This window comes from Thunnus thynnus, chromosome 16, assembly GCF_963924715.1.
Source record: "Thunnus thynnus chromosome 16, fThuThy2.1, whole genome shotgun sequence".
Taxonomy (NCBI): Eukaryota; Metazoa; Chordata; class Actinopteri; order Scombriformes; family Scombridae; genus Thunnus; species Thunnus thynnus.
The window spans coordinates 19047881-19062547 of NC_089532.1; the positions used below are offsets into that span (position 1 = coordinate 19047881).

The following is a 14667-nucleotide window of genomic DNA, read 5'->3' on the forward strand; positions in this document are numbered from 1 at the left end:
TCACTCTGGTTTTCATAATATACACAAACAAATGTCACGTGCACTTTTCACACATTCACAAACACATAAAATTCATCCTATGCCGAACAAAATGAAACAAAACTATACTAACATTACATCAAATACATAATAAGAAAACAAATCAAAACACTGACAAGACTAATTAACGTTTCAGCTCTAACATACAGTTGTTTGTGTTTTGTCTTCATGTAATGCTACTGCCTCATGACAACTAACTTAATTAATCTATTGGTCATGTACCTTCTGTCTTGTCTTTTTCAATTAAAAAATGTTGATTAAATTTCATTTTCTTACACCGTACATGTTCACACATCCACACTCTACACACATTACTGATGAACTGACTGCATACTTCATTAAGGTTTTTTTTTTTTTTAAAATAAATGTATTGTATTGCTGTTTGTATGCAGTTGTCCTCCAGTGCCACAAATATTTGTCTGAAGACTAGACAAGCTAGTTCATCTTACTGGTTACTTTAGGATGAGGAGACTCCAGTTCTTTGCCACTTGTTGAACAGGGCAAAGGTTTTTGTAGAGTTAACCTCAACTTGATTATCTAGTTGCTAGATTTGGTTGGTGGTTATGGCGAACATTGTGGAAGATTTCATTCAGTCTCCTTCTGATGATTTACTTGAGCAATGTACCAAGGAACAGTTGATGAAGATTGCTCAGCATTACTCTGCTAAAGTTGAGCCCAAATGTACAAAGGAAAACCTGAAGAGTATCATAAAGGCTAACTTGCAAGAATTTGGTGTGCTGATTGATGGGGGCGGTAAGAGTGGTGTAGGTACTACTATGGCTGGGTTAACATTTGAACAGCAGAAAGAATTGCTGCTTTTGAAGTTAGAACATGAAAAGGAGTTGGAAAAAAATTAAATGCAAAAGGGAACAACTGAAATTGGATTTATAACTGCAAAAATTGGCACTGATTAAGAAGGGTAAAATGTCTGCAACTGCTTTAAATGAGGAAACCACTGGTTCACATTTTGATGTTGCAAGTAACTTGAGGATGCTGCCAAAGTTTAATGAAAAAGATGTAGAAACTTTTTTGTATGTTTGAGTGTGTTGCTGACTCAAGAAGCTGGCCAGATGAGGATCAAACTTTAATGTTTCAGTGTTCCTTAACAGGTAAAGCACAAGAGGCTTACTCCACTCTATATTCTGAGGACTGTAAAGATTACAATATGGTAAAATCAGCTGTCTTGAAGGCACATAGAGTTATTTCCTAAAGCGTATCACCAACATTTCAGGGGTTGGTGAAAGACTGGTAAACAAACACATGTGGAATTTGCACAGGATTTGATCTCACATTGTAATTGCTGGTGCTCTTCATCTGGTGTGGAAATAATGGGATCTAGTTGTTCTAGAGCAGTTCAAACAGTCTGTGCCCAATTACATCGCAACATATATTAATGAACACAAAGTCACATGTTCTGGTGAGGTTGCAGTGGTAGCCGATGAATATGTGTTGACACACAAGCGTATCTTTGGTGAGCAGTATAATAGTGACAAATCCCAAAAAGCAGATTCTTTGTCTCCCAAGTTGGAACAGCAGCCTACAGGAAAAAAGTGATCCAAATGTGTGTAATTATTGCCATCAAAAGGGTCATTGGAAAAAAGAATGTCCTTTGCTAAAAGAAAAAAGCAAAATATCCCATGTGAAGTTGGCTTGTTTAGCCGTATCTATTCCTAATCCCACAGTTGGTGACGCAGCAGAACTGGTGGCTCCATTTCAAATGCAGGTTAAGCCAATAGACACCCCTGAGACTGACTCGGGTTATGCTCCATTCATGTCTGACGGCTTTGTAGGGCTAATTGGGAGTGACAAGAAAGTTCCAGTCAGAATTTTGAGGGACTCAGGAGATTTGCATACCTTTGTGAGTGAGGAAATCCTGTCTTTTTCTCCAGGTTCATACACAGCTGTGTTCCAGTTAGAAGGATGGGTCTGCAAACTGTTTTTTGTGCCTGCACATAAAATGTTTTTGTCCTGTGATTTGAAACAGGGAGACGTGGAGGCTGGTGTTCGTCCGGTACTGCCAGTTTAAGGAGCTGACATCATTTTGTGTGGCCAGATGACGTAAGACCAGACAGTACACAAATACCTGATGTGTCAATACAAAACAATAGACATGTTCGTCATCCCTAGAACCTCCATAGGTCTCTGAACCAGAGCAGGTGGTTTCTACAGTCTGTACTCCAGAACTGCAAGGGATCACTGAATCAGAGCAAGCTGTGTCTACAGTCTGTGCCATGACTCGTGCAATGACTGCTGCTCTGACTGATAGTGATGTGGTTTTGGAAAGGTTTTGTGATGTAAAAAAGTTTGCTTTGTCAGTGCCAACTGGTCTTTCTGTTTCTTGTTCAGAGCTGGTGAAAGAACAAAAACAGGACCAATCTCTGACGGAACATGTACGACTCAGTTTTACCTGCTTCTCAGGTGAGAAAAGTTAGGTTGGAGTATTTCATCCAGGATGACCTCTTGCTTAGGGGGTGGGCTCCTCATGGAGAGGCATTCTGTGGTGATCCTATTGTGCCTTCAAAATTTAGGACATTAGTAATTCAGACAGCTTATGATAATAGGAGTGGTTCATTTGGAGCGATGGCTGAAATCTGGGTTGGTGTGACTGCTCACATATACTGTATATGTGCCTGAGCAGTCAGTCTTCCTCACCTCTCTGGGTAACTTGGTTTGGTTGGACTTTTGTTTTCTTACACTCGTACATGTTCACACATCCACACAATACACACATTACTGATGACTTTTTAAATATATTGTACTTTTAAGAGTCATGTGTGGTCTCCACATTTTGTCCTTCTTTTGTCCCTTGAGCCAGGTCTTGACACCATACACTGTGTCTTGTACACAAACGACACTAAAAGGAAAGAAAACAGCCCCACTATGAAAGAGACAGGCAAATATGACTTCCAAGCCACTTAACACTTGCTATCAACATATATAATCACAAAATTATTCAAAGAAAAACACTTACATAAGAGAATAATTCACTATTATTTCAATCCCTTCCCTCACTTTCTGACGCCTCCAGCTGTTGCAAAAGTAGAAGTGATGCTCCTGAACTGCAGCTGCCACCACAAACCAGTTCTCTAATCAATCAGCACTTACACAACACCCTGCAGAGATCACCACCACCCACAGCAGTCTTTTAAGAAGAAATACACACTCCTCTATTTTCATCCTGCCTTGCTCCTTGGAGATCGGTGCAGTGGTCTTCTGTGCTCCACGTCAGGGTCAAACCAAACCCCAGTGGAGAGATTGCCTTTCAGCGTCCGCAGTCAGCAACACATATTTCATCCCAAATTTACCCATCTGCAATTTGGCCACTTCTTGTTGCCAGCATTACTTTCAAGAATAGACGGGGATGGTATGACAATGGCAAGATTTCTAACAGATTCTCAGAAGGATTTTCAGATGTTATAAATTTCACATTAGTTATTCCATATCTTGGCAAAAGAGGCAGACACACATGTCTTATTTTATTGCCAGAATAGGGTAATTCTCAGAAAAGGTCATATATAAGAGAAAAATGACTGCCGTAAACAGAGACAATAAATAAAACTCGAAATATCCAACTGTGAACAGCCGTTTCAAATGACACACTGTGTTCTACATTAAAGGCCATCAGAACGAGGTAGAATTGTTTTTTACCAGTTAAGCAATAATGTGCAATCAGCGACTTGATTGGTGGTCAACAACAAAGCGGCACTTGAGACAGAAAATTAGATACAGCTTGTTCTGCTTTTATAGTTTTGTGTCACCCCAGTTATTGAGCACAGTGATTGAAATGGTTTTGTTCTTATGTGTGCTCACACTTGTGCAGTTGAGCCTGTGCACGCACGCATGTGTGTCTATTGGTTTAATCAGGTGAAGGATTCGGTTTTATCACCAGTTTTTTTTTTTTTTTTTTTTTTTTTTTTCTCTCTCATCTCTTCTCTCTCGTCTCCCGGAAGATGCTCTTCACTCTGGAGCCTCTCTTCCACCGGCTCCATATTACCATAATGAAATTGAAAAGAAATTGAAATGGAAATGACTCCCACCCGGTGACTCAGTCCACATGACACTGGCAGACAAACAGAAGAGAGACTGAGGGTGCTAGTGCGACAATACAGCAGCCCGGGCTTTTAATTTTCCCCCTTTCTCTCAGCCAGAGACACAGACAAAAAGAGAAAAAGAGGCGAAACACACCATAAACAAGCAGAATGCAGTGGGGAGTAAATGGATAAAATGTGCTTTGAGTGCTTGTGCTGTTAAAGGAAGGTAACAAATGTTGTGCAACCCATTATACAAATCCAACATCAACTTCAAGGACTTCTTTCAAGTTTTGGACATTTGTACTTTGGAGTAAAAGCATAAAAAAATGTATTCTAATTTTAATTAACAAGAGCTAAATATGTGCCAAATCTCCAATCAGAAAAGTGTTTCACCCAGATGGAAGTATAATGATACAGTATGTACAGTACAGTATCACTAATATTATTGAGTAACACAATTAAAACAGAGATTTCCTCACATGGTGCCGCTTGCTCTTTCTCTGTGGGTTCCTCCGTTTTATGAGGCTGTCCTGTGATCTTGTTCACCAGGGTGAGGAGGCGACCTTTAATAGATGTATCTAGTTCGTCTTCATCTTCCTCCATAGGGATTCCTACACAACACAAACATATAGATAGAACACTGCACACATGGAGCGCAGAGCATATTAAAGCAATATCTCTGTCAGGCTTGGGTCTCTTGTTGGGTTAGACATGTCATGTGTATGATGTGTATTGTGGTTTGTATAGTTTCTCCGACTTCTTGACAATTTCAAGTCGTCTTTTATTGTTCTTTGTGTGGAGGGTGCCATGAGAGTTTGGCGCTATTGCGGCAGGGCTTAGACTGCTATTAGATCGGTAGTGCCACAGAGGGTTGGGCAATTCAATTATTTATCAAAACATCAAGATGTCAAAGCAATCTGAGCACTGAACTATAACTCCTCTGCCGAGACACAGAGAGAGATGCAGAGAGGGGAAAAGAAAGCATTTCATGGAGTAAGTGCCTTTACAATTCAGCTGTTGTTGACAGCTCAAGATATAGCAGCTAAAATGCACAGTTACCGTATGCTGTATGTTTTTTACCTTTTCCATCTGAAAAGCATTGAATCTAAACCGATCTTTCTTCTAGTTTTGCCTCATTTACCGTACACACTGCCAATTCAGCCTGTTTTACTCCAAATTTTTGCAATTAATCCTAGAATTGATCACGTTACGAAATTATTGTATCATATTAAACACAATTATTTTACATAGACAGTGATCTTCTTCTCACCACAGTGGAGCTGCAGCTGGTTGTGAAAATCATAGAGTTCCTCCTGGATGTCTGTTGGACACGGACAGTCCTCACCCATACTGAAGGTCAGCAGCATGTTGATCTAAAATATGAATATCAATGAACACATATGCATGTATAAACCTAAATACCTAAATGAAATGACCTCTTTTCTTTAACTCCTTACTGGTAATTCTTCCCTTCTTTAGTCTCTGAACATGATTTGATCTCACTGTAGGATTCACAGAAAAAAAAAACAGCTTAAGTGGCTTATTCTCCCTCGGCCCTCACAGACCGAAGGACACCATGACAAGTCATTAAAGTAGCTGTGAAGCGCTGAACTCCATATCCAGCTGTGACCCTATGGGGATATGTGTGTGTCTGTATATGCAGTTGAGCGTGCACTCTCACTGGAGCAGTGACACCACAGACAAGGAGGATGGATTCGCCGTGAGGCTTTTTTTAATACACACATACACACCAAAGAGAGTGCTTTCAGGAACATTCGGAGTGAGAGCCAGCTGTAATTCACTCTGGGTCATAGAGCCAAAATGAGGGAATTCAAGAATACAAAAACCAAAAGGGAATCAGAGAGTGGGGAGAGAAATTGGCCATGTATGTGGAAAATAACAGAAGTTATATAAAATGTCCCACATGAATCATCCAGCTACATGCATCATTTGAAGCAGAGAGCCTGTAGGCTTTGTTTGAGGACAGTTATAGATTAACATGTACTTTATTATAAGATTTATCACTTCTGACTGCTGCACAGTTCCTGGCATTTACTCTCTGTGGCTGATTTGCACCTTTACGTCACACTAGCATCACTGAGGTCACATGGCAGACATGTGAGTTGTCAGAATCGCAAGAAACGAGGTGCGAATTCTTGTGAAAGATGCCGCAAATGCTCTTTATGTGGTGTTACCCCAGTTTGCAGCAGAAGGCTTACAGTGCCTAAGGCTGACTGTAATCTTGGAGCATGTAGATTTTTCCAGTTGAAAGTGTATCTTTTTATTACACAAAGGAGAGAGAGTTAAATGGCTTTCATGGGTGTGTAACAGTGTACCGCCATCCATGTCAGAAGTCACATATGACATATATGGACTAATATCATTATTGAGTGCAATAATATGGACCTATTCTCAATGAAAAAACAGAGGTCAGTTACTTTATGTTTCTGTTCAGATTTGCAGATAAATATTGAACTTGAAAATAAACAATGAATGAAAATTAAGTATGCGAATAGGATAAATGTATTTCTTTCATTCCGTTCAAACAACTTCCATTTTTCAAGGCTGAAAAACATGCACAAAACATCATTCACTGTTTTGCATTGAGTTACTGTGACAGCCAACCTTGAGCTGTCATCACCAGTCCTAGGTGTGGCATAACTGCATATTTTAAAGTATCTTTAATATGGAGATTTTTATGTTAATTGCTTATTTTTTGCTTATTTAAATGTATTATTATTTAAAATGTACAGTAAAAAGAAAAAAAATACCCTTAGCCTTGCCTTAAGACACTAAAAAACTATGGGAACTGCTGGCTTAGATACTGGGAACTGGTGAATTAGTGGAAACAGCTGCTCACCCAAAACTATTTTATACATATAATTAGTTACAACACTGTTTCTAACTGCTTTTACATCCTTGTTAGCAACCCTGCAGTGATTATGGCCTTGTCTCACCTGTTCTTGAGGAGGTGAGCGGAACTCTTTGGTTTTCTTCGCAGTAACAGCTGCAGACATATTGAGGGCCAGCATCAGCTCGTTGTAGCGGAACTTCTGGTTGTACTGAAGCTTGGAGACGAAGCTGTCAGAAAAGGACACAATGGCCTCGATGCGGTGCTTCAGCTCACAGTCGCAGAAATAGTGAAGCAGCTCGCACATCTGGGGAACAGACAAGAGGGAGGAGACATGCGAGTGCACAAGCACAAATAGCGTTGCATCACTGTTACACACCTTGATGGCAGCTGTTAGGAGCAAGTCTGCAAGGAATACGTACAAACAGCCTTATGGCTTCACATTGTCTCACTTATTAAAGAGACATTTTTACTCAAGAGATCATTTGTTCAATGCGAGACAGGGCCATTTCATGTTTGACTGACTTCTGAATGGGTCTATTACAGTGGAGCAGTTATGGTGCATGTGATTGAGAGCACAGCTGTGTTAGTCTTTAGCAGTGAATGGGTATCTGCAGATGAAGATATTCATTGATTTTACATGTTTTGGCAATTTACCTTAAGTGGTTTAACACATATAAGATGATTCTAGATCTGTTCATGTGTGCGCATTATTACCTGTCGTTTGACAGGCTCAGGCAGCCTCTTCTCAAGAAGTCCTTTCATTGGCTGTTTAGCCTCTTTGGCTGCCTCCTCTTCTCCAGCTTCCACAGCCTTCTCCTCTGCGCCTGTTAGTCCTTCCTTGTCTGTGGCACCCGTGGTTCCTTCCTCACGTGTCTCTCTGAACACATTTGGGTCAATGAGCAGTAAGATCTTATGAACGTCCTCACTACCTAGTACACCCATAGTCAGCAAGGTGCTAATGAGCTTCAAGATTGGCACAAACTGGTACTCCACGCCACCTCCTACAGGATCACGGATATGGTGCCCACCACCTTGAACAGCCTCTGTCAACATTGAAATTGATTTCTCCTTCAATGCATCCAGTGGGATTTGGGGACTATACAGATGCTCTCGTTTGATGCTGATGAAACAGGGCGGAGTGAAGTTGAGGCGGGGTTTGAGTGAGGTGCTAAGCCCCACCCCTGGCGGGAGGTGCTTTTTGGAGGCATCAGAAAAGAGGCGGATGGAGCGCGTCTCGGCTGTGACCGGGATGATGAACTCATCTTTCATCATGAGTCGTGCCTCTTTGGCTGTTTCCAGGTGGATGCTGATCAGGACATTGTAGAAGCCCTCGCGTAACATGCCGGACAGGTACTGGTTGTCAATGGTGTATAAGAGCTGTGATTGGTCAAGGTGGCTGCAGAGGGCATGGGCCACACGGGTGTTGCCCAGAGCGCAGAGTGCACAGTAGAGCATTAAGGTGTGGTAGTGGAACTTCCTCATGTCCTCCTGCTCAGACAGCTCCATGATGTCGACACACCTTTGAAAAGAAGGGAAGAATAATTGCAAATACACGTTGATGTTATTATTTATTTAGAGACCAAACAGATATTATTTGCCACATAGGATAATAAAATAAGGGCAGTAAATTGTGACACAGAAAACCCTTTTGAGTAAATTTAGTTTTGTGTACAACAACATATTTCACACTGTTAGCACATAACACCATGCCAGACAAATGTGCTGGGTGTAAGGCTATAATTAATGATTTGTTTTCCTACTGTATAATCTCTTTAATATTTTTTAATTAATCAGTGCATTGTTTTGACAATTTAATATCAGAAAATAGTAAAAAATGCCAAACACAAGTTCCCAGACCAGCAGTGGTGTCTTTAAAAAGCTTGTTTTGTATAACCAACAGTCTTGAATCCATTAATAATCAAAATTGTAGTTACTTTTATCAAATTTCTGTGGAAAATGAATGAATATAGTGTATAAGCACATGTCTTGTACCTGTTCTCCTCAGGTATGTGTACAGCCAACATCTGCAGGGGCTCCACACACTGGACCACCCAGCCGTGTCTCTCATTGACCCTTGCCGTTTCCACCTTGAGGAAGATGTTGGGCATGCGGCTCCACAGCACTGCGTTGATGGTCTGAACATATAGACGGGGTGGACACTGGGGGACTGGGTTCTTATGTTCACTCTTAAAGATGGCTGATGACAGAGGCATGGCATTCTGGAGAGGGCAAACAAACACGGATGGGTGTGTGATTGAAGGAATATTACTATATGTTAAAAAGTTTTGTACACTCATTCCCCACACTGACGTTCACACTAAAACTCACTATGTCCTGCTTTGGAAGTGAACGTCATTTTGAGTTGTTCGAACAAATGACATTTTCCAGTCACACAGTCTCCTTTTTTTCACCTCTCAGCAAATGACACAATTACCCATCTTATTACTGAGGCCTGCAGTATCTTTGGTGCAGACATTAGCATGCTAAAATAGTAGCCTAGTGGACCTAGCTGGAGGGTGTGTAGCTGTGGATTATCCTGCATCTCCAAATAGTAAGGCATTGAGTAAAATGAGCTTTACTATGAGAAGTAAATGCAATAAGGCTGTTGCAAAGGAACATTACAGAACAATTCAGGAAGTCTACCTTTATTTTAGCCAGCTCGAACTGGAAGAGGTTAGGACTGGTGGGTCGCACAAACACAGCAGGGAAAAGCTTGGTGTTCGGTTCCACCTGGAGCAGAGAAAAAAGCAGCAAATGAATAAACAGGAAGTTCACATCAAAAGCTTGAGCAGCAGCAGCGAGAGAGCATGACTTGTGGAAAGCAGCTTAATGATGCATCATCAAACTCCACTACTTAGTGTATGCATGTGTGTGTGCGTGTGTGTGTGTGTGTCTGTGGGTGAGTGAGTATGCATGATCATTCAAAAGTGTCGGCTGGCGGGGATGACTCAGCGCTGGGTGAAGCCACAAAGAATTTCAGTGAGGTAGAGCATAAGAAGATTATACCCCTCGAAAGGTTCTTTGAAATTTAGTTCACATAGTACATCTGAAACAGGCATATTCTAAGTCTGAAATTCAACAATGCAGACATCACTGCACTTTTAGAAAAACATGCAATGACAGAAAATAAGTTTACTCTCAAAGTCGAAATGATAAACTGCAGACGGGTTTATAGAGAGTAGAGTGGATGGACAGTTACACAGGTAGTGATTCTAAGCTGACTGATTGGTGGATGCATGGATAAATCACAAGCAAACTTAAAAGTAACTCTGCATAATCTGCAAATCCTCACAAAAAGAATTAAAATATTTTGTAACATATCACAACATTATACTCTGGACTTTATTTACTTCAGCTAGTGCGCGCTGTATTCCTTTAGTTTGCACAATATATGCATTCATTACCTGGTAGGATGTTGATATCTCTTTGCCGTTGACAGTGAATGTCACTAAGCCGGTGGCTAGGTCTATCAGACAGCCAATCTCCAGGTCCACATTGCTGCGACTCGAGCCATGAGCAGCGTTGGTCACATCGCCGCCCCACACCATGTAACAGTTACTCCTCTTCACGCTATCAGAGTGTCGATATCAGCAGTTAATCTCTTCTTGTCATAAAATACAGTAGTAGTTAAATATTTTGTTCTGAACACAAGAAGAGGATTGTTGCAAAAGTTTCCCAGAAAACAGTCTCACCTCTCGTGGACCCGTCCTCGCTCGTCACCCAGGGTTACAGTGACTGTTCGGTTCTTGCTGAGGTTAAAGTTGTTGCTATAGTAATGGTAGTCTGGAGTAACCCAGCCAACCCACACACAGGTAGGGTCCTGGCCAGCGAAGACCCTCACCGAGTGGTAATACTGTGATGACGCACACAAGAGTTAGCCAATACTGTAGGTGTTGGAACCCAAAATATATGAAAAAAAATGTAAAAGATTATTCAATACCGTAGTGATGCTGCTGTAGTCCACTCGTCTACTTTCATCACTGTGCCTCACAGATCTCAGTGGATATCTATCAGAAACCACATTCAACAGGCGTCAATCAAATACAATATAGTTGATGGACTGAGCAATGACTGATAAAACAAACATATATAACCACACCACGTTTATCTCAAATAGTCACAGACTAAATGAAACTCAACTTTTCTATTTGATGTCATGATTGTCAATAATTTTACAGTAGATCAGCAAATAAACATGGTAGGTAAATTCTAAGGAGCAGCCCACAGGTGACTGGAATATGGCTTAAAGATACCTAGTGGAGGTTTCGACCAGTATTAGTTATGATGAGGTCCCCATTTTCCTGTATCTCACACACACAGGACATGCACTTGATGTGCACTGTTTGACTGAGGACAGAAACTTAGTGATCTGCCAGCAAATGCAACGCAGACAACAACTGCTGGCCAATGTAAATATGAATGTAAACAATTCGGGTTTCAAATTATTGACTATGCAGACTTTTTATGAGGAGGGATATGCACCCAACACATTTATTACGCCTCAGGGGTACACACAATAGGTTTTTATGAAAACATGGAGTATAAATTTAACTTTGTTTACAAGAAAACTCCACAGGGTACCTTTAAAGCTGTGATTTGTTGAAGGTGAGCACCTGTGTTTGACTTTAAGGGACTCCTCTTCATGCACTCCATTCATGTCTACAACAGGACTAGACTTGAAGAAGGAGTGGAACTCTACAGGCATGCTGAGACGACAAAACACCATGTCAGCGTTGCTGTTCTGGGTGCCAAATGTTTTGTGGGTGACTTTGAGACATGGGGGGCTGTCAACGGTGCCGTCAATCCTGGTTACCTGAAAAGAATCAAGAAATTCTTTGCATTCATCCATTCACCACTATCGTCATTGCTAACAGTAAGTATTTGACTGTGTTGGTTCGTACTGCAATGTGGTTGTGGTCCTTCGGCACATTGACAAAGGTAGGCAGACGCTTGCTGAACCACATGGTGAGCTCTCGGTTCATGTTGACAGCGAAGGGTTCAAATCCTTCCTGTAGGCCACACATGGTGTAGTACTTGAAGGTGCTAGCGTCTTTCCCCAGATTCATACGACCCACCTGAGACAGGCCGAGGCTACACACCGGAATGAACCCTGTAGGAAAACCAGAGGAAGTTAGAGAGGGAGAGTGAAGAGGAGAGAAGCGGAGGGAGGAGAGAATAAAGCCTCTAAGAACACACACAGCAGGAGGGGAGGGAAAATCAATCCAGCTTTTGCAAAAAGGCAATTTACAAGTGTCACATTAAATAAGGGTGATTTCCTTACAGGGAGCCACTTATTTTTCACTTATATCCCCAGCATGGTCATTCTAGGTTAAAGCTCCCTGCTCTGCATGTGAAGGCTTAAATTAAAAGATGTGAGGAAGATGTCGAGGCATACGACCACAACTCTTTCTACAATCACCTTATCAGTCTTACACTCCCTGACCTACTGTAAAGCTTCTAAAACGGGCTCTGCAAACACACACATTGACACACACACACACATTTTCTCACCATCTTCAGTTTCAAAGTCGGTGAAACAAAGTTCAGAGCCTTTGGTGGTAATGAGTATCTCTCCGTTAAGTGTGAAGATCATAGACTTGTCCTCCATGTTGATCATACAGCCCACCACGTCCCCGGCATGCCAGCACCGCCCGAACAAACGGCTGCCCATGTTCAGACAGTGGCCCTATGTACAGTACAAGCACACAGAATGAGAGTATAGCGTATAGACTACAAGAAATGTCTAACTTAATTTTTTGTTTCAATTTCAAGCTTTCTATTGAAACAAGTTAACTTTTTCTTTACTTTACTTGGCTTTGTATTGAATCTAATAATCAAGAGGAAGAGGAGATTGATTTAGGTGTGATTGACAGCTTACCCTGTATCCATCAAAGACAAAAGCCAGCTCATCTGTGCCAAGCTCCACATCTGGCTTACATCCAGGCCTAGCCCAGCCAACTCTCATGTCTCCTCCCGTCACAGCGTCAAATTCAAAGTACCATTTCCCGGTCTTCACCGCATACGTCCTCTCTACTCTGAAGAAGCGGACTTTGTCAATACTGAGCCGCTCAACCACTTGTCCTGCTGGGTGGAAGAGACAGCCAAAATGTCAGAGGAGGTGGTGAAGAGATTGTGTAATTAATTTCATCCTGTATAATTTGAAAGGCGTAGGCTACATCCATAGGTCAAGCATACCGCCTTCCTGGTCTGAGGGCTCAATATTGTATCCATAACCAATCAGAGTGCGGATAGCCTCCCGCAGGCTGTCCCGGTTTGACTTCTTGGTGCGCTCATCTAGCAGAGCATAGGGAACCAGGCGAGGGTTACGCTTACTCTTCAGATCCTGCAGGGAACAGAGAGAGAAACTTTTAAACACCCTTTTGCAACAAACCTATTTCCAAAGTATCCCTGCTCACCTTATCAATTGTAGGCCAGCTCAAGGGAGCCAGCTCAATCATACAACTGTTGTGTTTGTTACAACTGTGCTGTCAATCCCAGTAATTGAGAAGTTAATTGGCCATTTATCGCCATCGGGCTACTGCAGCTCATAACATCCTTTATCTTTTCCCGTGTCATTTCCCATTGCTGCACTCCCACTGGAAGTATAATATTAATACTTCTTAAGAAGATTTGTATGGCTTAATTTGAAATCTTGTACTGGTTATGCAGATCCAAGGTTGTTTGTTTGGTCTGAAATTACTGCTTTTCCCGCATATCTCTAAAGGGATTCATTGAAAATCCTGTGATATTTTTCCAAAGAGCTGGTCAGTTATGGATAAACATTTGTCCTGCAGTGTTCGTCTAGGTAATTTAAGGTCAGTAAAGTTTAACTGGTAGACTATACTAACAGTTAAAGTTCAAATTGAGAGTTAATTAATTGTTAGTTTACATTAATTAATGAATATTTACTTCAATGTGTGTACTTTGTCTTCAAAAGGTTTTTGGGATAAATGCCAAAATGTCCAAACTAACATGTACATATTAGTAGGTGTAACCTATGCAATATTCTCACTGCTTATACTGGTTAGAATGACAGATCAGGAACAAATAGAAAATGACCAGTTTACACTAACATCATTCATGTGTGTCATCTACATGGTATATTTGCCTGTTACTCTGAACCTACAGGAGATTTCAGCACTCTGCTGTCCAGACCCCTGCTGTCAAATTCATACAGAAAGCCTCTTTTTTCCACATTATTAGCAAAATACAGCAAAGATAGATCAGCGTTTGCTCACCTAATATAGGAAGAATGATTACACTTGAAAATATATTGCAGGGTGCATTAAATCTTTTCTCAATATGTGCTATAAATTATGTCTTTAAGTGAAAAGCAAACAGACTAAACAGATAACAGAGATGTGAAACTTTTCTTTTTTATACCAATACCAAACAACTTATGACCACCAAGACAATGTCATCATGAACTTGTCTGATCTAGATTAAAGATCAATTTAATCAAAAAAGTATAGTTTTCATGTTCAACCTAGATGACACATTCTACATAATGGAAAAATAGAGACTGTTATAACCAAATTCACAGCAACAGTACCAAAATACACCTAATAAGCTAATTAACAAAAACTAGCCTATCTCTGCAGCACTTCATTCAACAGATAGAAGGGACATGCTGTATCCACTGTCTTTATGTACAATATGTTCTACGGCTTGTTGCCCTTTACTGCAGAATATCCTCCTGTGTGTTGAATAATGACGTATAACTAGGAAATGTCAGACTAAATA

General features: G+C 41.0%; 1 protein-coding gene across 8 annotated transcripts in view; it reads right to left on the bottom strand.

The window, feature by feature from the left end:
- Nucleotides 1-14667, bottom strand: part of LOC137199880 (ryanodine receptor 3-like) — a 113834-nt gene that overhangs the window by 47498 nt on the left and 51669 nt on the right. For 7 of the 8 annotated variants that reach the window (XM_067614482.1, XM_067614480.1, XM_067614481.1 and 4 more), the window contains 14 exons: nt 13120-13267; nt 12803-13008; nt 12436-12610; nt 11826-12034; nt 11538-11737; nt 10865-10931; nt 10617-10777; nt 10329-10494; nt 9568-9654; nt 8917-9143; nt 7639-8443; nt 7028-7228; nt 5341-5443; nt 4550-4681 (listed from right to left, as the gene is read on the bottom strand). In XM_067614482.1, the coding sequence (XP_067470583.1) occupies nt 4550-4681; nt 5341-5443; nt 7028-7228; nt 7639-8443; nt 8917-9143; nt 9568-9654; nt 10329-10494; nt 10617-10777; nt 10865-10931; nt 11538-11737; nt 11826-12034; nt 12436-12610; nt 12803-13008; nt 13120-13267 (2887 nt within the window). The remainder of the gene's footprint in view (nt 1-4549; nt 4682-5340; nt 5444-7027; nt 7229-7638; nt 8444-8916; nt 9144-9567; nt 9655-10328; nt 10495-10616; nt 10778-10864; nt 10932-11537; nt 11738-11825; nt 12035-12435; nt 12611-12802; nt 13009-13119; nt 13268-14667) is intronic. The other variant, XM_067614478.1, reaches the window with a different exon arrangement.